This window comes from Carassius gibelio, chromosome B13, assembly GCF_023724105.1.
Source record: "Carassius gibelio isolate Cgi1373 ecotype wild population from Czech Republic chromosome B13, carGib1.2-hapl.c, whole genome shotgun sequence".
NCBI classification, from domain to species: domain Eukaryota; kingdom Metazoa; phylum Chordata; class Actinopteri; order Cypriniformes; family Cyprinidae; genus Carassius; species Carassius gibelio.
In genome coordinates, this window is record NC_068408.1 from 14,082,905 (window position 1) to 14,108,003 (window position 25,099).

Consider the following 25,099-nt stretch of genomic DNA (forward strand, 5'->3'; position numbering starts at 1 on the left):
ATTTCAGTGATATTTTGACCACTGAACTAGGAAATGTGGTCACCTTATTGTAACAGTTAAATATGTTGTCCAGGCCAGTAACGTTAATAGTTTCTCTCTCTCTCTCTCTCTCTCTCTCTCTCTCGTTAACAAAACTTTAAAATACGTGTCCATACAAGATATGACTTCCATAAATATAACTCCACTTCGAGAAACATCCACACGAATAATTAAGTCCCTATCTGCTCCGGTTTCTTACTTTTTACCAATGAGTGCAGATGTTCTTGTTCACATTTCATATTTCGAAAATGACCCGTCTGACAGATCGTCTGCTCCTCTGCTCTCGCTCTCGTCCTGATTGATATTTGAAAACATTCGTCAGAGGGTATGAGAGCGCAGAGCATGTCGGGAAATGTCTGTACGCTGGGCGCCATATTGGAGCAACAACTATTGTTATAAATTGAGACGGGGCTGCTGCTAGCTGAGTTTACATGTTTTCTGCGTGTTTGTTCTGAAAATATTTGGATATTTCTGCGCAAGGTCATGAAAGAGATGTCAACGTAAGTGTTCCGTGCTTCACACGGATATTAGTAGGTTAAACGAGTTAGTTGTTGAGAAAAAATACAGTGCTAGGCTAGTTTAGCCAGTTTGTTGAGATAACGGCAAGAGGATGCATGCTGTAGCGGATAAGCGGCCTTGGTGTGTTTTTTATTTTTATTATAAATAAAAAAACACTCGCATATATAAGAATAATTAAATACACATGTGTTGTAGTCAACTGCATTTAACACAAGTATTCTGGTAGTGTTGAATATGTAATATTGTCTTTGTTTACACAAAAGTTGGGCAATGCTGGTGGATGTAAATGCGGTTCTTTTAGTCTTTGGCTTGTTTACGTTTCACGTAACAAACCACGTTTAAATATAGAAGTATTATGTTGTCTGACATTATGTATATTGAGTCAAAAGTATATGTATGTGTTTATAGGCACATTGTGTGCGTGTGTGTATACACAATCCATCATAAATACACTTTTCATTTACCTTGCATATATTTAGTACTGTCATAAGTTATGATTAGATAATGTTTCTCATATGTCTTGTTTTTCTTGTAGTGTTGAGTTCAGTACTAAAGTCTAGTATTTCTGCAGTAAAGCATTGGACTATTATTATTGTCATCATCGTGTCTTCATTTGCAGGACTGGTAACAGTACGCTTGGCGGGCAGCAGCCTCAGAAACATTATGGCATCACTTCTTCAATCAGCCTGGCCTTTCCCAGAGAGATAGACCATATCTACACTCAGAAGCTTACTGAGGCTATGAAACCATTTGGAGTGTTTGAGAGTGAAGATGAACTCAATCACAGGTGAGGGGTTTTTATTTGTGATTTAGTCACTGCTTTCCAGTGGTTCCAGATGGTGGTTTGTACCAAATATTTGTCGTGGTTCGTTGCAAACTGTGTAGTATCTTTGATTAAAGTACTAACATAAATCTCTATCTATTTTGACACTTTACACAATTTTTATAATTTCTGCAATTGGACAAATAATTATAATCATAAATAAAATGTACATTTTTAACATTTTGTTGAGAAACTTTTGCAGACATTGGCTGCCTTAAGTCTGGAACTAATGGACATCACCTGAGACTTGGTTTCCTCCTTTGTGATACTTTGCCAGGCCTTTACTGCAGCCGACTTCTGTTGTTGTTCGTTTGTGGGTTTTTCTACCTTTAATTTTTTCTTCAGCAAGTGAAATGCATGCTTAATCGGTCCATGTTTTACTCGCCCTCAAGGCATCCTAGGTGTAGACGACTTTCTTCTTTCAGACAAATCCTATCAGAGTTTATTAAAGTATATAAAAAATAGCATCCTTCATCTCCCCTGAATGGCTTACACGTATGACAGGATATTTTTCATGTTTTACCCTACAACTGTTTTACTCTGCTCTTCTGGTGTATGAACTTGTGAGGCATGCTACCACGGTTTTAAATACGGTTTAGTTTGACGTCTGGCTGACTCAAGTGAAGTCTTCAAGTGCTGTAGAACTGATGCACTGATGTGCGCAAGATGGCACTCTTCAGTCTTCTAGCGTGCACTTGCCAAGGTGTTCGACATTAATAGTCTTTTTTTTTATATATATACAATTTTGTTATACAAAGATTAACTTCAGATTTTCTTTTTTACACAGTTTGATTTGTTGCTGATTTAAACTAAATATGATTTGACTTCTACTACAATATTGAGTGTATAATATGTCTCCTGCAAACCAGTTTTTGCACACTCTTGTCTGTTATTGTTTGTCTTTATAGACTTGCAGTTCTTGGAAAGCTGAATTCCTTTGTGAAGGAGTGGATTGCAGAAATCAGTGAATCAAAGGTAAATAATACTGCAGGTCTCTTGACCTGTTTACAAAGTTACATGATGATGCTTTTCTGAATTATCTCTTTTTCCTCACAGAATCTTCCACTGTCAGCAGTAGTGAATGTTGGTGGCAAAATCTTTACTTTTGGGTCATATAGGTTGGGAGTGCACACAAAAGGTACATTTAATGAGCTTGATTGTACTGTAGGGCAGTCATTTCATAAATTAAGAGAGGCTTTACAGTTATAAAGGGTTATATGTACTGTATTGTGCATATCAAATTGTTTTTTCTTTAGGTGCTGATATAGATGCTTTGTGTGTTGCCCCACGTCACGTCGAAAGAACTGACTTTTTTTCATCCTTCTTTGAAAAACTAAAACGGCTTGATGAGATTAAGGATCTACGAGTGAGTACTTTTTCTATTCCTTAATTATTAGTGATACCATACCATTCGGTTCTGTAATTTAAAAAAACGTCCATTTCCTGCTAACATTTGAGTGCTGTTGAGCAGGTTCTTAAACAGCGCTGATTGGTCATTGGGTTCACGCTATGACACAATGACCAATCAGCACTGTTTAAGAATCTGCTCAATCTCGCTCAAATGTTAGCGGGAAAAGTTTTTAAAATGTCTGTATCGAATGGTATCATGGTCGATACTTTTGACAACAGTATATGTATAATTCCTTTTCAGGCTGTGGAAGATGCATTTGTACCGGTCATCAAATTCAAGTTTGATGGAATTGAGGTAAAACACTTAACTTACCTTTAAAGTATTTATGATATGTAGTCTGGTTGATATTTTGTTTTAAGGTTTTTTATTTTATTTTTTTTTTCTCCTTCTCCATCCAGATTGATCTGCTGTTTGCCAGGCTCGCTTTACAGTCAATTCCTGACAACCTGGACCTGAGAGGAGACTCTCTCCTCAGAAACTTGGACATCAGATGCATTCGCAGTTTAAACGGTAATACCCTCTAAGATTTTATTTAAATGTCACATAACGCAGTCTAATTTGTAGATTCTTCCATACATTTACTTATTTTGTTTTGCAGGTTGCCGTGTTACAGATGAGATCCTATATCTGGTGCCTAATAAAGAGAACTTCAGGTTAACATTGAGAGCGATTAAACTGTGGGCCAAACGTAAGTCTGATTTAAAGCTTGTCTTCAGACACTTTTTGTCTAGTTTGAAATCAAGACTTCTGAACTCTTTTGTTTTGAGTCTTGGCTTGCCATGCTAAAAGCAAGGTAATACTGCATTTTCATGTGAAGGTTTCTTTTTTTTTCTTTTTTTAAGGACGTGGAATCTATTCCAACATGCTAGGCTTCCTTGGTGGAGTTTCCTGGGCTATGCTCGTGGCCAGAACTTGTCAGCTCTATCCAAATGCTGTTGCCGCCACACTTGTGCACAAGTTCTTTCTGGTCTTCTCTAAATGGTGAGGTCATAGCACATTCTGTTCATTTGGTGGAACTGAAACTTCACGTATTGTTTTGCTGATAATGTCTAGTCCCTTTCCTGCAGCCATGGAATGTCCAATGCTGTTTCCCCCTATTAACTGCGTTTCTGGTCTAATTTTACTTAATCAGGGAATGGCCAAACCCTGTGCTTTTAAAACAACCTGAAGACAGCAATTTGAATCTTCCAGTCTGGGATCCACGGGTTGGTATTCTTATGCTCATTGTGAAATACAGAAATGCAGTGAAATACAGACTTCTTGCTATACAGGTTGTCCTTGTATTTATAGGTGAATCCATCAGACAGGTATCATCTGATGCCAATCATCACTCCTGCATATCCACAACAGAACTCCACCTACAACGTGTCCACTTCCACACGCACCATCATGAGTGAAGAGTTCAAAAATGGTGTGTAACAGATTCTTTAATTGGCCTTTTCTCTTAACCATTTGCTAATTTTTCTACATTTTCTGTTTTAAGGTCTCACTGTTACAGATGAAATTCTTCAGGGTAAAGCCGATTGGTCCAAGTTGTTTGAACCTCCTAACTTTTTCCAGAAGTATAAGTAAGTGGATGTCCACAGTGTCATATCAAAGATCAATTACAATAAAGATTTAATGGGTTTTTTTTTGGTTTGTTGCAGGCATTACATTGTCCTCACTGCCAGTGCATCCACTGAGGAAAACCATCTGGAGTGGTAAGAGCTAAAAAAAAAAAAAAAAGTCTTGTTTTTTGTGTGTGTGCAAAAATTTGTGATTTTGCAATACTTACTGCACAGATGCAACAGTGCTGCGAGATGTTGAGAATCATTCCAATCTGTTATAAAAGGATCAAACAGCGCTGACGTAGAAACCCAGAAGCAGTAAAGCTAACTGTAACCATGGTGTTTTGGCAGAAATAGTAGAATGTTATGTTATTAATTTCAGTGTTTGTACAACCTTTTGAGAGAGGAATTCAAGCAATTTTCAGTAACTTTCAAGGATTCAGCACAACTGTTTCCAGCACTTCGAAGCTGAAAAATTATCCAATTTGAATGTTGTTTTCAATTGGATGACAAATATACTGTGGTAAACAAATGCTTATGTAAAATTAAAAAACACATAAAATCACCATTACGACCTGTAGATGGCAGCAGAGGGGCACTTATTGGTTAATAGTCATTCATAATTTTTCCTTATAATTTTGAAATTATAAAATCAAATCTTCAAGAAATCAGATTTTGTCAGGTTTTTTTTTTTTTTGTGTGTGTGTATGAGGTAAGTACACGTTTGAAGTATTAAGTGCATTTATGAATCTAAAACAATAGTAATTTTATATTCGTCATCCCTATGAAATTAAAAAAATACTCCACATTGTAATTTCTATAATTTAAGGTTATTTATTATCAAAAGAATTTGTCAGTTATCCTGTTAAAATGGGGAAAATATGTGAATGAATGCACTGCAGGCTGATTTAAGACTATAAATGTTCAGTCAAGGGCAAAAGTGCTCCTAGGAAAAAATAGTTTTTCTGGAGCCCTGTATTACTAACAATTGTATTTGTGTCAGAGACCTAATAAAAAAAAATAAAAAAAAGTTTGGCTTGCTCATACAATTAAATTGTTTTTTACATTAATAATCATATGGGTTTACCAAACAAATTGTTGCTCTGTCTTATAAATTAAATTTAAATCAATAATTATTTTTTTAATTATAATTTATTTCCTCATGCTAAAAAATACCTGTTAATATTGTAAAGTTAAACTATAGTCCCATTATATGCACATTATTATAAGTTTATAAATGCAACTTATTTTATTTTTAATATAATCACACTCAAATAAAAATAAATTGTATGAAAACATCAAAATTGAACACATTGCAATTCTAAATCTAATCATAATGCAAATTTATTGATTAATATAATCATTTATACAGTGGCTGTCAAAATTTGTTTTCATGGCAGATTTATTTACACTTAGCAATTAAGATGTCGCTAACAGATAAAATATAAATCATGAACGCATTAGCTAATATTTGCAGAAATGCTCCGTCTTTTCTGAAGTAAGTGTAAAGCTGTGACATCTTTTTTTCCCTGCAAACTATTGTATTGACGTCTTTCTGTGGTTGATTGAGCTGATTTGAGTAATTACATGACACAAAATGTCTGCACAGCCGTCATGCCACATCAAAGAGTGTCAAAATGACATTTATTGTTTGTATTTCCTGAAAAATTGCCGGAATTTGAGACTTTGTTTCCCATCAAAAATAATGAGATTTAAAACCAGAAGTTTCAAATTAGATTCCGCACATGCAGTGGTTAAAACAACAACGTGTTTGTTCTGTACACATGCATACCAAATTTTTTTGCATGTGTACCATAACACCCCTAATATTCAACCGTTTGCAAAATCAGTTCTCTGATAAAAATTGGATTCTGTGAATGGAATCACAGAATCTTCATATAATGATATTCTGGCCTCAACAGGATTGGACTGGTAGAATCAAAGATAAGAGTGTTGGTTGGAAATTTGGAGCGCAATGAGTACATCACCCTTGCCCATGTCAACCCACAGTCTTTTCCTGGGTCAAAAGAGAATCACAACGAGTAAGTAACAGATGAGTGTGTGGCAGGACCAGATGTCTTATCTAGCTAGGAGTAGGTTTATATTACAAATGGTATGTTATTATGTAGTGGTTGTTTTATGTATTTATAGCAAAAGAAATAGATAAGGAACTTCTGTAAATAATGCAAGGCGGGCTTGCATAGATTTACAACTGTCATGCACATTATTGTGAAATCACTACCAGCTGACAGATTTCTACCGTTGTACTGTTTCTGCTATAACAAACATCAGGTTAATGTTTTTTCAAAAATTTTGGTTTTAGATGTATACTCAGGGTTTCAGCTTCTGCTGCTTTAAATGAACCTTTAATCAATATTTTATGATATCCATGTTTATTGAACAAGTGCTCAGTTAGTGTGTTTTCCAACAGCAGGCACTGATATCAGATGGCTAGTATATACAGACTGCTCAACTGACCTTTAGAACTTGCAAATTTATAACTGATTCTTATGCTTTTTTTTCCCCCACAGAAATGAATTTGTTTCCATGTGGTTCATTGGAATCAGTTTCAAAAAACTGGACAACTCTGACTGTGTGAATATTGACTTGACCTACGACATCCAGTCCTTCACAGATACTGGTATGCTTCTCAGCCTCTGTTTTTTCTCCTTGCTCATGTCTTGTGGATGTAGTTGTTAGAACTTGGGGTCTTTTAGGGTGTATTCACACCTGTCTTGTTTGTTTCGATTGAGTCAAACCTAAGTTCATTATCCCCTTTGGTGCAAGTCGTAATTACAACACCATATGACATTGTCTTATACAATGCTCGTAAGTTTATTCATATTACATTAGTATCTGATAACACCAAATCAGTGAAAGAATAAAAACTGCACTAAGAAAGATCTCCATGATTAGCCTGTTTTTGCACTTGCTGCTTTTCCCTGCTTGAGAATGTCTTGTCTAATGAATGGATGACCTTAGCACACATGTAGTTTTGTTTACAATTTCTGGTTCACTACAAAAAATCTGCATTGTATTTGATCTGGACCAAAGCAAGTGACTAGCGGACTTTCCTGGTTTGAATACATTTTCCAAAAATGAAAATTATGTCATTAATAACTTACCGTCATGTTGTTCCAAACCCATAAGACCTCCGTTCATCTTCGAAACTCAGTTTAAAATATTTAAAATTTTGTCTGAGGGCTTTCTGTCCCTCCATTGAAAACCTATGTACGGTATACGGTCCATGTCCAGAAAGGTAAGAAAAACATCACCACAGTAGTCCATGTGACATCAGAGGGTCAGTTAGAATCATTAATGACATAATTTTCATTTTTGGGTGAACTAACGCTTTAATGTCTAAAAGCTGTGTTTCATTTTAGTTTATAGGCAGGCCAGCAATATCAACATGCTAAAGGATGGCATGACTATTGAGGCCACACATGTGAAGAAAAAACAGTTGCATCATTACCTGCCTCCTGAACTTGTGCAGAGGAAGAAGAAGGTAAAAAAACAAAAAAAAACCGTATCTTAGTGTTTATAGTAAAATTCAATACTCTTTAGTCTGTAAAGAAGCTAAACTACATCGCAACTGTATCCTATCTCTCTTTTGGGCAGAGTTTGGGAGATATAAATCGGAGCTCAAATGGTGGGGGGTCAAAGCGCTGCTCTCTGGATGGCAGTCAGCTGGACAGCTCCAGGGACACAGACATCGGCACTCCATTCAGTTCTCCTACACCGGTCAGCAAACCATGCCAGCCAGCCTCCACACCTGAAGACAGGTAGCGTCACTGATCAGGATGAAATATTTGTGATTTTAGCTAGTTCAGACCAAAGGGATTTCTGAAAGATCACAAGATTTTAAGCCAACTGACTTCTACTTCTCCAGGATACTGAAATGCCGTTTTAAGTTTATGGCATCACCATTGATTGCCAGAAACGTATAGAAGGTCTAGAGGTTTGAACCGAAAACAAGACTTGGATATTACTCTACACTTGCTTATAGTAATAGTGCGGAAATTATAAATGTCACAAACTGCATGTAGAGTGTCATGGTTTTTTGTGGTTAAGCTAATTTTATGGCCTCATTCTCAAACTCAGATGTTTAACTATGAGTTAGCTGTATTGTCAAAATGCTGTTACATAAATTTACTTAAATGTCTTAAATAGTAACTGTAGTAAATATATATATTTTATTTTTATTTTTTTGTCAGTAGTATAAGCCCACCCAAGCATCCAGTACTTGCATTCATGGACAGCCCACCAGCATCAGAAGTTTCTCCTCCAAAACCAGAACAGGGAATGTCCATTCCAGTCATCGGATCCAGTAAGTTCCATCTTCTGGACTTGTTATGGACTTGTTCCTGTTTTTCTATTGGGGAAACGTAGGTGGGGTCTGAATTAAGCTAAATTTTATTCTGATGCCAATCATCTAGTACTTTTTTGTTTTTATTTTCAGAGCCCATTGCCACTCCAGTTGCCAAGCCCCCGGCACCTCCCGCTGGCAACACTATTCCTACAGTGGTGGGCCGCAGTGTGATACCCCGGATTACCTCTACCTCCCCTGGCCTAACTGAACTGCCCAACAGTGTCAATGGAGCGCCAAAGAGACCTCACTCTCCATCTCTGGAAGATCCACCTAAGAGGCACAAAGATACAGAGGTGCTCAGCTTTAGTAAAATACACCGGCCAAGAAATCCATTACAATTGATCAACCTTTCTGTAGATCACTCATATAATCTAGTCTAAAATCTTAAATCTGCTTTAATATGTGAAATAAATTTTCTTTTGCTTCAGGTGTTTTCAGATGACTCTGCTTTTAAAGAGCCGTACCCTCCAAATAGTAATGGCTTGAACAGTGAAGAGGAGTCAACAGTGGTAAGGTTTTTTTTTCTCCCCTCATGTTTATTGCCTTACTCTCAAGGTATTGACCACAACTGGCTCATTTCACTTATACTGAAACTGTTTCTTGCATCAACACAAGACCTATTGCAATATTTTTGCAAAAAAAAACTTTTTTTATTTTTTTTTGACACAGGAGGGTCTTTCAACAACCAAACCTATGCCAATACCAACAATTGATACATCAAGATCACAGGTAATTGACATAGTAATAATCGTAATTTGAAGTCCATATTGAAAATATTTTTGACTGGGTTTTGTATTTTCAGAGACTACCCAGTAAAGAGCTTCCGGATGCATCTTCCCCAATTCCCACAAGCAACCTCCGTGTGATTAAAAATTCAATCAGGCTCACTCTTAACCGATAACAATGAGCTATCTACAGGTAACATTAATTGTTGCTGCCACTCATTGATTCACGCTTTAATCTGTTTTTTCCCCTCTTCTTGAACATCTGTCTGCACAGGTTATCCCTTAAAGAGTGGAACTACACTTGTGTAACAGCAGTGCTGCTTTTAAACTGCTACTGATATTTGGCTGGTCTTCCTGCTTGTTACAGAGTTAGTGTAAAGTAATGATTTTTCCCTTCCATTTTCTTTTTTTTATGCCTTACTGTGTCAGAATGCTTGCTTAAACATCTATTTGAGCTTTTGAAACAAATTGTACAGTAGATGTAGTTTGTATATAACTTTAAAAATCATTGTTAGTCTTTCTATGCCACCTTAATGTAGTTTTTATTAACAAAAAAAGTTTCAAAAAAAATTGTCCTGTTTGTCTCTGTAAATAAGATTCTTCATTGTTTGTCCGAAGGTTTTCCTTGCAGTCTTTTTGTATTCGCTGTATCGGTTGTGATTCAGTTTCTGGGAGGACCTTTTGTGTGGGGTGCGTATGAGTGAGAGTGTGTAGATGGACCAGCATTCGTAACTAAAAACCAAGACTCGATTACCCATCACATTAATCGCTGCAGCCACTCCATATTTTTGTTAACAGCTCATAACAAAAGAAAAGTATTAGATCTGAGGTTTAGGTTTGTTGGGCCAATATTTAAAGGCAGGTTTGGTTTTACAAAGAGTTTGTGATTGAGTCAGTGTTGGTTTTCTTGTGTGTGCATGTGCATGGTTGTATTTCCCTCCGTCATCACCCCTGCGCCTCCCATGGAGGTCTGGATGGCAGTTTCCATGACCCCCCAACCCCCCCCCCCCCCCCCCCCATCTTTTTGCAAGCTACTGTCCAACTCTGTTACAATATACAGAGAACATAAACTTACTATTCATTTTTGGGGTTTCTTAACATTTTATTTATTTGTACCGTTATAAGTTTTTTATATCACACATGTATTGCATTTGAACAACTTATTCTTCTAGACATTCATTTCATCACTCAGTTTGAATCTTCCTTACCTTTAGGACAATTTAAAAAAAAATGACTTGTCATTCTTTTTGTAGGGCAAAAAGTTGTATTTGAAAGGGTATTTTTGTATGTAATGTAAACTGCCTTTACATTAAGAACATAAAAATCACAAAACCCCAACGTGGCTCCTGTGTTTTGTTTTTTCCTCTTTCTCTCTTCTCACAATTCAAAACAGTTGTCTTTGAATTACGGGGAGAAAAAACGGCACCTTCATTAACCTATTCTTTACTTAAGTATAGGCTATTAGATGGTAAGTATTATTGCTTACGATGACGTCACATACTATGGGCGATCCCTGTGACGTAAACTTAGTAAGGTTGTAAATACAACCTCGCATTAACCACTGTCTTCATGCAGGAACCTCAAAACTAACATGCGAATAACCCTGTGCGTACATATTTTTGTAATTTTCAATTCGACAAAGTCAGAACGTAATTTCTCTTTAAAAAATGTAATTTTCTCACTGTTGTTGGACATAAACGTCCTTGTTTGTGGGAGATTCCCACTGCGTATACAGGGGATTACCCTAACATGGTTTAACAATAGCGTGAGCTTCAGTAAATAGCCTACAAACGACGTTCATTTAAAAAAAAAAATACTACTAATTTGAGTTACTTGTCATTCAGTCTTAAAAATTATAATGTCCACTGTTTAGCTGAACTTTGTCAGAAGAAGTTCATGTATTTTTTTTTTCTTTCAAATGTTGATCCTTAGTTCGTAAAGAAATAAGTTCGCCATGCAGTGTAATTTTCTCATTCTAATGCTCTAATTCTAATGTTCTATAGACTCACGAAAAGAGATATTAGGCAGGATGTGAGGGTCTGACAGCGGTCACCTTTAAATATCTCTGCATCTTTTTCCATACGTTGAAAATATAGGGTGACTGAAGCTGTCGTTCTGACTAATGTCTCCTTTCATGTTCCGCTCAAGAACTAAAGATACGCTGGATTGGAACAATATAAAGACGAGTAAACAGTTTAAGTATTTTCAAACCTGCCTTTATGCCTGTTCTATGAGAGGAAATTTATATATTCAATGAAATAAGCAAGAGAACATAAAGAGTGTAAAAATTCCCAGCAAGTGTCAGACTGACTGAAGTGAAACTTTTTGTATGAAGTTAAATTTTTCGTGGGATTTCAAAATCTCAAAACGTATCCTTATTGGTCGAAATGGAGAGTAAAGGAAACGTATTAATTTATTACAAGCACCTTGATATTTCTCATTTTATTTCTGCTTAATTTGAATTTGACAGTGTGCACATCCCTCGTTTGATTGGCTGCTGACGCTGAAGAGTATGGCAAGCCTAATTAATATTTGACGAGTTTGGCTTGAAGCAACACTGCGCAAAAGGATCTGAGGATCAGTGTATGACATAAAGTACCACTAGAATAATAGCTGCTCAGCGGCACTGAGTCGAACCTCCTATATATTCAATAGATGGACATAGTCAATGTCAGCTGGAGTGACTGCGGCTATACCCAATGATTGGCAAAAAGACTGAGTGGCAGAACAAAACAAAAAAATAGAAAAATCTTTGTGACTGACTGTACAAATAGATTTGACAAGAAATCCAAGGAATAGTTTTACAAACTGCCGAATACAACTCAAAGGAGAAGCAAATGAATCACTGCAATTCACAGAAGCAAATGGACTCCAGGCAGCAGAGCTCGGATTTGCAGCTATACCCTATATTGTATTATGTATCATATTGACAACTCATCAATTAAATATTTAAGTGACATTCAGCCAAGTATGGAGACCCATACTCAGAATTCATGCTCTGCATTTAACCCATCCAAAGTGCACACACACCCCGAGCAGTGGGCAGCCATTTATGCCTTGCTCAAGGGCACCTAAGTCATGGTATTGCCGGTCCGAGACTGATGATATGAAGATATGATGATATATATAACATTTGAAAAGTGATCACCCGGATTTAGACCTACCTTTTATGTATTTACAAAATGGGAACAAAAACTGGAAAATCTGCATTATTTATTTCTCCAGCCATTATGAGCTTTGGTTATGAGCTTACCACTAGCTTTTTAGTGTTTATGAGCACTCGTTGCACACTTTCTAGTCTATAATCCATTTAAAATGTAGAACTTTGTTTTTCAGCCACACACGTTGCAAAGTTTTTGGAATGATGTCTGCATATTTATGCAGGATTCACTCTCAAAATAGTAGTGATTGTCATAGTGATAACCATAACAATAGCCTTGACAAAATATGTGAAAATGTGCATTAAGATTAGAGCACCCTTACTTATTTCATTAGCACCCTCAGTGATTAAAATGTTCTAACGCAGCAAAATCAGGGCTTGCGTAACATTATGCTCTCTCAATATTTGTCATATAACCGGTTATAGAAACTGCCTAAATTTAAGTATAAAGAGGAGAAGAAAGAGGCCATAGACAGCTGCAAATGCCAGGACCTGTCACTGCCAGATGCAGTTAGAAGTTTACTAAAAACAAGCCTATAGCAAGACATTTGGTATGGTAGGGGGGCACCTGGGGTGGCCAGCCAAATTTCAGAGGGGGCAGGTGCCACCACATAGACACGCCCCTGTTTTGTCAAGAGCAAGTGGAATCCATCAAATTAAAAAAGAGATTTTTTTTTTTTAAACTAACAATCGAATAGTTACTTTCCACTATTGGAATAGTGAGCAACAGCAAAGGACACAGTATTATCATCTAATAAAATAATTATTAGAGAAACTGAAAAAGTCACTGGTGAGTTATCACAATTTATTGCTAGTCACCTACATTAGATGTTAAACCGGCTTGCCATAGAGGGCGTGACCTGATATCTGGTCGGGGAATTGGATATAGTGGGGAATTCCCAGTCAGGACTCATCTGTGTTTAAGTGTTACTGTATATCTGTTAAGCAGTTCAGAGCTCGGACGCAAAACCTAAGACAAGGGTGCTCGCATAACATGGATGGTGAGTAAAAGTATTTATTTAATTAGTCAAGTAGGCCTAGCTGTCTTTTTCTATTCCCGTTCTTGTTTTTCCTGTCTTGAATTATGCGTACAGGTCAAGTCTGTGTAATATATAGTCGATTCAAAACACCACTGTTGCTTTAATGAGTTGTTTAGATAGACAATTAAAGATACTGAATGTACCAACTCATAATTTAGATTATAGGCCTATAGAATCTGTGTCAATAATAACGACGTTCTATGCTATATTTTGTTGTGTTTGTAAATCTTACAATGTAATTTGTAATCTTACAGTGTAATATGTTCCGCATTTTCAAGTCTGATTCTGTTGAAGAAAAAACATACAGGCTTGTTGTTTTATATATTACAGGGAATAAAATGCAGGGTTGTCTTTCAGGGAGTGTACAATTATAGAAAGCACTTTAGAAACAAAAGCAATATGATTCACATTACCTGAAAATAAAAGTTCTTAAGACGTCTAAACTCTAGATAAATATTGTGTAACTAAACAAATCAAATTAATTGTCAGTTCACGAATACACGAGGGACAAGCTAACATCAGGAAATAAAAATGAGGAACTTTTAGAGGCGGTTTCAACTCAACTGTTCAACTGTTAATTCTGATCTGCACGTTTGTTAATTCTTGTACAATATAATATGCATTATAACACTTATTTAGCTGATTGCCTGTGTTCATCTGTGTTCTTCTGTCCATGCTTTTCTGTACAGTGCATACCCACTCAATGCACAGGGACCCAAATCTAAGTAAGTACATTAAATTCATCTGTGCCAAATGCAAAACTAATTCTGTCGTTGCTACTAACATGTTTAGGGTGGATCATAAACTTTGCCTAATTACTCATCAAGTTTGTTTAAACGCCACACAGCTGCCTTCATAAAAACGATGTAATGTTCAGATTTCCTTACATTACTTCCTCTTTGGTTTGATAAAGACATGACTTCCTGTAAGTGACAAATCTCATGAGCAGGCAGTAGTGAGTGTCATTTGCACACTTTACTAAATTATACATTGGCTCTAGTTCATGCATTATAACTATTTCCCCCGGCTTACTTTATGACATTTCACAGAGTAATAATGCGTAGGTAAATAGATCTCATCTGTTCATGGCGATGTCAGAAGGAAGTGTGTTAAAAACAACCAAATATATTGCATGCCAAATGCAGCTGTTTGTGCAGGTGTTTGAAGTTATGATATGCTTAGTAAAATGGCACCTGGATGAGCTGGTAAAGTTCTGTGCCCACAGGTGCAGAGAGCGGGAAATTGTTTACTGGCAGGCTGCGTTGTTTGTGGTCAGGTTATGGTCAGGTTCTGTGAAAGACGCAAGATGTTGTTTCTGCAGGTGTTTCGAGGCCATTGTCTTGTTCTTATTCATCTTCAATGCTGGCATTTTAATAAAATTTTTGACATGGTTTTTACTCTGTCTATTAATTTTGAATATTTGAATGAATGATATTCAAATTTCTGAATCTGACTGATGTCATTCTCCTGGTCTGTGCAGTGGGAGACCCCTGTGTTCAGATCTTCGAGCAGCCAAAACAGAGAGGCATGCGCTTCAGGTACAAATGCGAGGGTCGTTCAGCGGGCAGCATACCTGGAGAAAGAAGCTCAGACAATAACAGAACCTACCCAAGCATTCAGGTACCTGTTTTTAATGTGTTACAGCACTGAAGAAAGAATTCACTGTATGATTCAACTTTAAAGAAAACGTGATCACTAAGTGATACTAAAAACAGCAGCTCTCTTTATATCTCTCCCTATTAGATTCTAAATGTTACCGTGAAAGGAAAAGTACGTGTTACCCTGGTGACCAAAAGTGACCCATATAAACCTCATCCCCATGACTTGGTGGGTAAGGACTGCAAGGATGGTTATTACGAGGTAGAGTTTGGACCTGAACGAAGAGTCATCGCGTAAGTTGGTGCTTTTAATGTTAAAATGTCAAAATAGTTTGAATGTCACTTAAATACAGAAGGTTAAAACTTTTTGATTGCAGATATATTATCTGCATACTTTGCTCTAATCTCGTTTGGTCCTGTTACCATTTTCCTCCTAATGAAATGAAACATCTCTGTGCCCCACATCAAAGCCATTCCAATGTGCTTTCCGTATTACTCCAGCCCACACACTACCACAGTTCTCTTCCGAAGGGTTGTCCATTCTTCTTCTTTTTTTTTCTTTTTTTTTAAAGAACCATGTTGTTTCAGAGTAGGGAGCCATTCAGGGAATTCCCCCTGATATGCAAAATGAGAGCCTTAGAGCTCCAGTCTGCCCTCAATTTTAAACAGTATGTCAGTATGGTTAGTTCTAACCTCACTGTTCCTGTTAGCTTTAGTCTTTAGGATCAGTGTTCAAGAGGTACAACATAAAGAACTAAACATCTGACCGACACAGTTTAACGGATTGTTTCTTTGTTTTTTATTTTTTAGGTTTCAGAACCTGGGTATCCAGTGTGTGCGAAGAAGAGAAGTGAGAGACGCCATAATGCAGAGGATTACGCGAAGAATCAACCCCTTCAATGGTGAGAACAAATGGCCCAAATAGAATATGCATACACAGAAAGGCCATCAGATTTAATCAGAATTGGGGTATTTATTTGTTTTGTTATATTTATTTTTATTCACTTAGTAGATGCTTTTATGCATAGTGTCGTACAAATTAGTTCATAGATTTATCCGATTTATCCTCCAATTTTGCAAGGAAAACATCTGAACCTTGTAGTCACTTCTCTTACCTCTTATTATTATTACTGACCCAGTTTCTTTCACTTTCTCTTGTTATCAAAAATTCTGTATTTAGAAGATGCCCGATGTTAAAATCGTTAACGCTTATCCGTTTTTCTCTTTCCTGGCTTCAATACTGTATGACACGCTGTCATTTGACAGTGCAGTTAGGGTAGAAAAAATCACTTCTCTTTATTTTTAGTGAATGTTTTGCACAACTGGCTGCGGTATTGAGTGGCATATGATCAGGGGGAATTTATTTAGAGAGGGAGGAATGTCAGGAGGAACTGTAAACTATACTTTTTTGTGTAACTGATAACGTTGGCTTACTCTCAAGTATGCAAAAGGCCAAATACTTCAGGAATTCCATGCAAATTATTGTGTGGGAGGAAATTACAGCAGGGTCAACGTTTGTAAAGTTTCAGATTGTGTCTTGCCACCACCAGGAATGTTTTTGTGATAAATGAGTGTGACATATTCTTTAAGGTATTATATATATATGAAGTGATTCAACAAGCATGTCACATTATGTTAGCAGATGTTGTAGAATCATTCTTGTAGAGTCATACCATTGTCTAGCCAAATGATATTTGAGAAATTATGGAAACGTTGCAACAGGACTTTACACAACATGGTTAGTGAACAGGGAATGCTAGATTGTGAACTTGCTTCCTCATGCTTGTTCTGCTGTTCTCTGTGGTGACAGGCTGTTTGAGGGACTGCTCTCACTTCTGCTATGATTACCAAATAAAGATCTCTCTCTTTGGCTGTGGAACACTGACAGTCCCCTAAAAACTAGGTAGATTAGTCATGGTGGCAGTCGTAGTGAGATTATTTTTTAAATTACTTTTGAAGTTTGGTCGTGTGTTGAAGGGATGACCTGCCAGAGATGACCTCATTCGAACTGACATGATCCCGCGATGATTGAACTGATGACGCATTCATTTCATTATTGACTAGGTAATCGAATGTTTTTTTGCGAAGAGGTATTCGTTTTGTGGTTAGGGCTGTCACAAACATGAAAGGATAGCTGAGAATTAAATGTCATACCAGTAATTGTGATTAATGATGTAATTGTTTCATGTTCTGCTTAATACTTCTACAATGAAAATAAGTTGTTTTGAAACCCTTTTTGCTCCAATATTGATTGTATATTTTGCAAACAGAGAAACCACAAGTAACACACTAAATTAAACATGAAATTTATTAGAAAGTAGAAAGACTGAAATAGTATTTTCTGTGCAACTTATCCTCTCTTATACTCTACTTTGAAAAATCTATTTTTTCACATTAAAAAATAATTTATTCAATTTTGACCTGAAGATTAATTTTGTCATATTCATGAATTAAAGTGGTCCGGACTGTAAAATCCTAAAATATTTGTCATTAAACAGAGGGAGGGTTCAAATTACGCATAACTGCACCTCAAAAAGGGCATTTCATGACATTTCTATATTTGATTACAATTCCCTTATGTGGCTGGTAATATGTTACTGTGCAAAAGAACTCACAAAAACTCGAAATAACAAGCAGTTTAATCAGTAGGCATATGTGTCATGTTAGCAAAAAAGTATGTAGCTATAAAAATCGTGGCGTCTGTGAGGCTGCCCCTAGTTGGATTTGCCGTGATGGGTGCTGAGTGGGTGTTGAGGGCACATTTTGGTGTTAGATGTCACAGATGGTGGGTTCAGGTGACGAGAGATGAGTGTCAGTCTTGGGAATGGTGGTGTGCCCACAGAATGGAGAATCTTCACCTGCCTGCCCCCATTTCTCTCTACAGCTCGAATCCTCTGCTTCACCTTCCAGCAGCCCACGCTAACCTAAGTCGCCCCCCACCTGCGACTGCTGTCCACTTGTGTCTCTTGCCCCCCCGATTTCACTAAATGCAGAACCAGAGGTGCACATATACGCAAATAAACATGACCACACTGCGTCTCGCAGTTGCCTTTCTCACACTCCGCCTCTTGCTATCTTCCACACCCACTCATCTCTTCCCACCTCACCTCTGTTCCACTGTTCCCTCTTGTCTGTTTTACATCTGTCTGCTGTGCTCCTCGCTGCTCAGCTTCCGTCTCCTTCCTTCTTTCCCACTTCTGGGCTTGTGGTCTGGACAGAGGTGTCTCTTTGCGTCAGGAGGCCGCCCCCTTTGCTGCAGAGTCGTCAGTGATACTTTGTCACTCGAGCTGTCTTTCTCTATTTCCACCTGCTGTGACCTCAGAGCTGTGGGCGGGATAGCCGTGGGGCGAACAGAGGCAGACTCCTGAGAGTGAGAGCGTGGGGGCGGAGGTGCACACACTAAGAGATGTCTACACTAGCACTCGTGTGGGTGGTTGTGCTCGCATAGGCTGATGTGTCAGTGGCATTTCTGGTGATGCTGCTGGGTGAAATCTGCAAGTGCACAGCATGCTGCTTGCTTTTCTGACTTGGACAACAATTATGCTTTGTATTAATGCTGCCTTTAAATACACCTCGGTCAGGTGTTCATTATTACATCATGCGTTTCAGTCCTAACTAACTAAACAAAGGAATTATATTGTAAACAACACTAATGCAAAATTTGAAATATAGATTTATATCACTTATTTATATGTGGGATCACAACTAAAGTTGAAGTAAATCATGCACAATGGCTTAGATTGCCAAGTATTGTTTAGTCTACTAAAATTATGATATCTTTAATTATCTTTAATTTTTAATTATAAATGTATATATTTTGCATAAATTTCCAGTATTACAATAATTTACTGTTAAAAGTACAAAAAATACTATATTAAAGTAAAGGTACATTTGTTAAAATAATCAAAAAAAGGCAAAACTGCAAATTGAATAAACACATTCATTTTAAAATAATATTACATTGTATTTCATTTTAAAATGTTATTATTTATAATAGTATTTATTTATTTATGCATTTTTTTCAGAACTGTGATAAACCTGCTTTTTTATCCTGAAATAATACTCAACACCAAAAAAAAATCTAAAAAACAAGTTTGTCAGCTAATTTTAAACGAACTGACCTGGTTTTCGTTCTCGTGCCTGTTTCATTTTCTTATCCCTCTTCCCCTTTCCTCTTCATTCACAGACTCTTTATATTTGTTGTTATATTTTGTGTCCACAGTTCCCCGAGACCAGCTGCTGCAGACTGAGGAATATGATCTGAATGTGGTGCGTCTTTGCTTCCAAGTTTTCCTGCAAGATGAGACCGGGATGTACAACACCGCTCTGCCTCCCATCGTCTCCAACCCTATCTATGACAACAGTGAGTTTACACAAATAAAAAGCACGCTCTGTCATTTCTGCAAGTTGAAAACTGTTTGGCTGCATTACAACACTGATATGGACTTAGCTTTTTGATGAGTGGCAGAACAGTGTTGTTTTTGCTGCTGCTAGTCGTACAGAGTCACTAGGGATGGTAGGGCAAATCTTGAAATAGAATACAATATTTATTACTCACTGTTTTAGTTATATTTTTATCATGGTGCTTTTTTAATATTGCCTTTAGTTTCTTGATACGAATAAAGTAAGCATTATTACAGTATTTACTGTAATGATTTTTATGAGTATAAAAATTATTAAGTTTTTTTAGTAATGCAAATTTCAGTCCACTACATAAAAACTAATTTAAATGTGATATTTATTAGCTAAGAAAGAAAAGAGTGGATTTGTATATAATTTTCAAGTATAGAACTTATTCTATATCATGTTCTATACATTATAATCAACGAAAATAAGCAAAAAACTGATGCGAGTCACTACCTCCACAGAGCACGAAGCTGTGGCAATGCATTGCTTAGGTGACAGATCTGTCAGTGGCCACATCCCACACTACAGGAAGTGAGCATGGTCCATTTCAACACTTCCTCACGTGATGGTGCTGTACAGCGCGAGCAGAACAGCAATGCTTGCAGAGTGTTTTTGTGCGGTTGTGTGATGCTAAATAAGTCATCGGATAAAAAAAAAAAGCTCAGGCCATGAGTTAGTTAAACCCTTTCATTTTGTTGTAGATGCTGACTTTCAAGTCTTTCATGTTGTTCTCATGACAATGAAGTAAAACTAGCTTGTGTTAATATGGTGAGCCGTTCTTTGCCATCACAGAAATCAGTCTCGTACAACCCAGAAAAGAGGAAGCAATAAACCACCCCGCCCTTACTCTGTAAATTATGACAGGTTTGGCTGCTTTTTCAGTCTCAGGACATAATGTTTGCAAGTGTGGCTGTGCCCACAGATACTCCGATAAAGTCAAAGAATGTGAAAAAGGTTTTTCTTACTGCTCATAGCATGTAAGATTTTCTAATCTTCAATCTCAATGACCTGTGTTTGTTTCAGGGGCCCCAAATACAGCCGAACTGCGAATCTGCCGGGTGAACAAGAACAGCGGCAGTGTGAAGGGAGGTGATGAGATATTCCTCCTCTGCGATAAAGTACAGAAAGGTACGGGAACATTTGAATGATTTGAAGAAAAAAAATCTTAAGTGTTATCGATTTTAGATTTTAACATTCATATTTGTATTTATTAAGTTATTTTCTTTTATTCATCATCCATTAATTTTATTTTATGGAAATTATCTATCCACCTTCCATTGCTAGTTTTCTTCTTTCGCCATTCTTTTATTTAATACCATCATGTCACCTTACTCTAGATGACATTGAGGTGAGGTTCTTCACTCAGACCTGGGAGGCCAAAGGCTTATTCTCACAGGCAGACGTACACCGGCAAGTGGCCATAGTGTTCAAGACACCTGCCTACTGTGACACCAACATCACAGTCCCTGTCACAGTGCGCATGCAGCTGCGTCGGCCCACAGACCAGGAGGTCAGTGAGGCCATGGAGTTCCGCTATCTGCCTGATGACAAAGGTAATACATTTTTTTTTTTAAATGCACGTGTAAATGTCTCATTTGTTTTTGAAAAGATTTTATTCAAAATATCACACATTTGGGCAGTTGCACCACATGACATTGCAAACACCATAATTATTATTTGAAAAAATTATAAATATATTTTTCAATGTAAAAAGTATTTATTTTACAATCACTTATTATTTCTTAAATACCAATTTTGAGGAGTTAGCCTTTTTTAACCCTGTCTGGTTATTATATTGATATAATGTACCATTTTATTTGTTTTAGTAGATCATGAGCATAATGTCTCTTTTTTCAGATCCATATGGCTGTCAAGAGAAGAAACGTAAAATTGAAAGCCAGATGAAATCCTTTTCTGGCTTCTCCCAAGGAGCCATGAACTTCATTAACAGACCAAAAGCAGTGGCTTCGTCAGGTTTGATGAATCAGAGAATTAAAATGGGTAAGAAGCCAAACACTTTTCATTTAAACCATTCTAAATAGCAATATAGCAAAAAAATTCTATAAATATGTACTTATATACATATTCCTTTTACAGAGCCTACAAATTATTATCCTCCATCAAACCGAGGCATGATGCGCCAAAATCCAACAGGCTTTTATAATAAAGCCCCTCCGTCCTGCCCCATGATGCCACAGCTAACAGAAACCCCACCATCAGGAACACACAGTCAAGCATGGTCCAGTCCAATCGCCAACACCCCCAGTAATGGAGTGGTCCTACAGCAGGTGAACCCAAGTCCCAGCATGCCCACCACAGGGGAAAGTGGAAACAGCCTTCCTCAACTGACAGATAGGGATCTGGAGTTTCTTCAACAGCCTCGGCAGGACCAGCAGAACCAGCAGGTCCAGCAATCCCAACAGCCACCTCAAAGGCAAGGACTAGAAGGAGCCCATAACTGGTATAACTTTGGGCACCAACAGCCTCAAAACACCCAGAATGGGGCAACAGGCACCGGTGGGTTCTTGTATACAGGCAACATAGAAGATGATATATTTCAAAACCTCATCAGCAATCATCAGCCAGTCTTACCAATGAAACAAGAAGCTCAAGGTTCGAACAACATGGCTGTGCTGGGGTCCAGCTCAGACTGTGTGTCGTCCTTCACCGCGCTCTTGAACTCCACCTCCCCCAATGGAGGTACCGCAGAGACCATGAGACAAATGGAAGCTGGTGGGCCCAATCAGAGGGTCTCGCAGATTTCCTACCCTGCCGGCATCATGGGGCAGGAGAGCAATCTTGATTCTTTTCCCTGGCAGTACTTTCACGAATAGAGTCGAATCCCATAACTGTTTAATATTTTGTTCTTTAAATGTAGGCTCTGATTCATGTTCACTGAATGTATTTTCTGAAAATCAGAAGGGCTAGTTGTCCTGGAAATACTGTAAGATGCTGCCACCAATTAGGTAAAGCAGTGAGATTTTATTAAATGTTTATGTACATAACAGTCTGATGGTCATGTTGGAGACGTTTGGGATCTTGAGTCCACAAATGCTCAATTATGACAGGTTAATTGTGTTCCTTAAAGTGGGAACTAGCAGGGAATTGTCCCTGGGTAATGGCTATGTCATTTTAAACATGCTTCTTATCCAAGGTTCTCAAATGTGCTGTTCAAACAAGGGTTTTCTTTGGTTACTCAAAAGTGATAAAATGGCTTTAGAAAACTTGTTCGGTTTTTACTTTATTCAACATACACAAGCTTTTACATTGCATTTTCTATAGGCAAGTTTTTGTATTTTTATAAAATGAAAGTTTATACTACTGGACATGGATTTTTCCGATTTCATGTATGTAATGTTTGATACATTCTTGATAATGTGGAGGTTACCAATGTTTGTTTTCACTTATACTAGTAATTTGAATGCATCATCTTGTTTCTGTTTCACATTCCAAAGTTCAGGTAAATAAAGGATTAAACTCTCTTATTTGGTGTACATATGTCTTTTCATATAACATTCGGTACAAATGAAGAGGGGACTGTGGATGCAGATACTGTATGAGTGGCTTTCATATTTCTGAACCCGTTGACATATGCTCCTAACAAAAAATGTCAGTGAACCAGTCATCGTGTCATTCAAGAGGTTTCAACACCCAACAGGGTTATATTTAATGCTTAGAAACATATTATTGTTATGTTGGTGAGTTACTTGACTGATTTTGAAACTTTGGAATTTTTTACTTCCTAATGAAATCTTTTGATTCACTTTTTTTTTCAACAGTTTGGAAATACTATAATACTATTTTACTTTTTGTTTCTCTTTTTATGTAATTTCAATACTGGACTATTTTAAAATAATGACGTTTTATATTTTGCATATACATAGTTATTGCATTCCCCATCAGTTAAACAATCTGCATTAATAATCACTAGAAATGACCTACATGGGTTAAATCACTATTATATAGTTACCAACTCCCTCCGGAGATAGAAGTTATATAACTACCATTCAAAGTTTGGGTTCATATTGTTTTTTTCTTGCACTCAACAAAGCTGCATTTATTTGATCAAAAAAGAAAAAAGAAAATTATATTGTAAGTACTTTGAGTATGAAAATAACTGTTTTGTTGTTAAATATGTTTGAAACTGTAATTTATTGTTGTGATCGATAGATTCTGTGAATATTCATCTTTTCAAAGATAAATATTTTAACAGCCATTACTCCAGTCTTCAGTGTCACATGTTCCTTATAGCTTAAACTGATTTGCTACTCAAGTAACATTATTATTTCTTATATCATCAATGTTGAAAACTGTTTTACTGAATATTTTTGTGAAAAGCAGAATAACAGGGACAAGTTGTCATTGTATTACCGCCCCGAGACTCGAGTAATACATCATTAGTAACTGTAAAGGCTCTACTTTTTTGTGTGCACTCACAATATCAACAAAACAATGTGCTTTTAGAAAGTAAAGAAAACAAACATGATGCACTTTCTGCCATCTCTTGAACAGGTGCACTTCACAAAAATGAACCGAAAATCAGTGAATACATGCCTCACAGACATGATAAATATATCTATAGAAATCTTTATATTACTACTTAACGAAAACAAACAAAAACTCTTTCATTATATTCATAATCCATAAAGATGTACTTTCTAAAGGCGCGTCTAACAAGGAGATGCCTAGTCAGGATCAGAAACTTCACCCTTGCGACACCAACTCAGAAAACACTATTTATTAGTAATTAATTTAAACATCTCCTTTCTGTTTTCCCCTGATACATATTTGTTGTAATTACTTTTGTGGCAAGCCTGGCTTTGATCTAGCACACATAGAATGATTTGACTGAAAATTTGTCCGAAGAGATGGAAGAAAAATAGTGGTCATATACGCAATTCGGAAAAAGAAGCGGCTTTTGTGCATTTCTTAATTAAATTTTTTACTCTTTGTACAGCAGTTATTGTTAATTCACTCTATTTTTAATGTAGAATATGTTACCTAAATACATGGCAGAGGGTGCCCCCCCCCCACCAACACTAAAAGTGAAACTCCACCTATGCACAGAGATCTTAATGGACTTCTCACAAATGTTACCTTCATTTGCCAGCCTTTAGCATTAATAAAAGCCAACCCATTGAATTATGTTCATTCAACAGTGTGATTAATACATTCAAGGAATAGTTTGGCCAAAAATGGAAATACTAATTTCCAACAGAATTTTTTCTGTTATTTCTCTTCTGATGCAGACAAGACCACTTTTTACAGGAGAAAGCAATATTATGGTTACAGAATCCATTAGCATACGCAAACACTGAGCTAGATAAGATGATCCTTTTAAAATGTGATTCAGGATTAATCTCAATGACCTATAGCTGAATCACATACAACCCTGTTTTCAGAGAGCAATCAGTTTAGTAGTTTATCCTCTCCTTCATCTTACCCAAACATAGTCCGAAGC

The 25,099-nt window shown here is 36.9% G+C and overlaps 2 protein-coding genes across 9 annotated transcripts; both read left to right on the top strand.

The window, feature by feature from the left end:
- Positions 1-371: 371 nt before the first annotated feature.
- On the top strand, positions 372-10,771 carry LOC127970017 (poly(A) polymerase gamma-like). Of its 8 annotated transcripts, none has more exons than XM_052572205.1 (23): positions 372-539; positions 1,178-1,345; positions 2,290-2,356; positions 2,438-2,519; positions 2,638-2,747; positions 3,033-3,086; positions 3,191-3,302; positions 3,391-3,480; positions 3,635-3,773; positions 3,925-3,997; positions 4,083-4,203; positions 4,276-4,360; positions 4,439-4,492; positions 6,262-6,381; positions 6,871-6,980; positions 7,723-7,844; positions 7,958-8,121; positions 8,554-8,666; positions 8,799-9,001; positions 9,137-9,217; positions 9,378-9,437; positions 9,511-9,626; positions 9,708-10,771. In XM_052572205.1, exons 1-22 carry the CDS (start codon positions 523-525, stop codon positions 9,607-9,609), a joined length of 2,244 nt encoding a protein of 747 aa, XP_052428165.1. In that variant the 5' UTR covers positions 372-522; the 3' UTR covers positions 9,610-9,626; positions 9,708-10,771. The 8 variants fall into 8 exon arrangements, with proteins under 8 accessions (XP_052428165.1, XP_052428167.1, XP_052428164.1 ...); XM_052572207.1 differs by having other exon boundaries at positions 8,557-8,666; XM_052572204.1 differs by having other exon boundaries at positions 9,511-10,771.
- A 2,689-nt stretch (positions 10,772-13,460) lies between these two features.
- Positions 13,461-23,123, top strand: LOC127970019 (proto-oncogene c-Rel). Its single transcript, XM_052572210.1, has 10 exons — positions 13,461-13,594; positions 14,323-14,358; positions 15,114-15,253; positions 15,377-15,525; positions 16,042-16,133; positions 19,454-19,594; positions 20,662-20,766; positions 20,976-21,191; positions 21,496-21,639; positions 21,736-23,123. Exons 1-10 carry the CDS (start codon positions 13,588-13,590, stop codon positions 22,470-22,472), a joined length of 1,767 nt encoding a protein of 588 aa, XP_052428170.1. The 5' UTR covers positions 13,461-13,587; the 3' UTR covers positions 22,473-23,123.
- Positions 23,124-25,099: the final 1,976 nt, after the last annotated feature.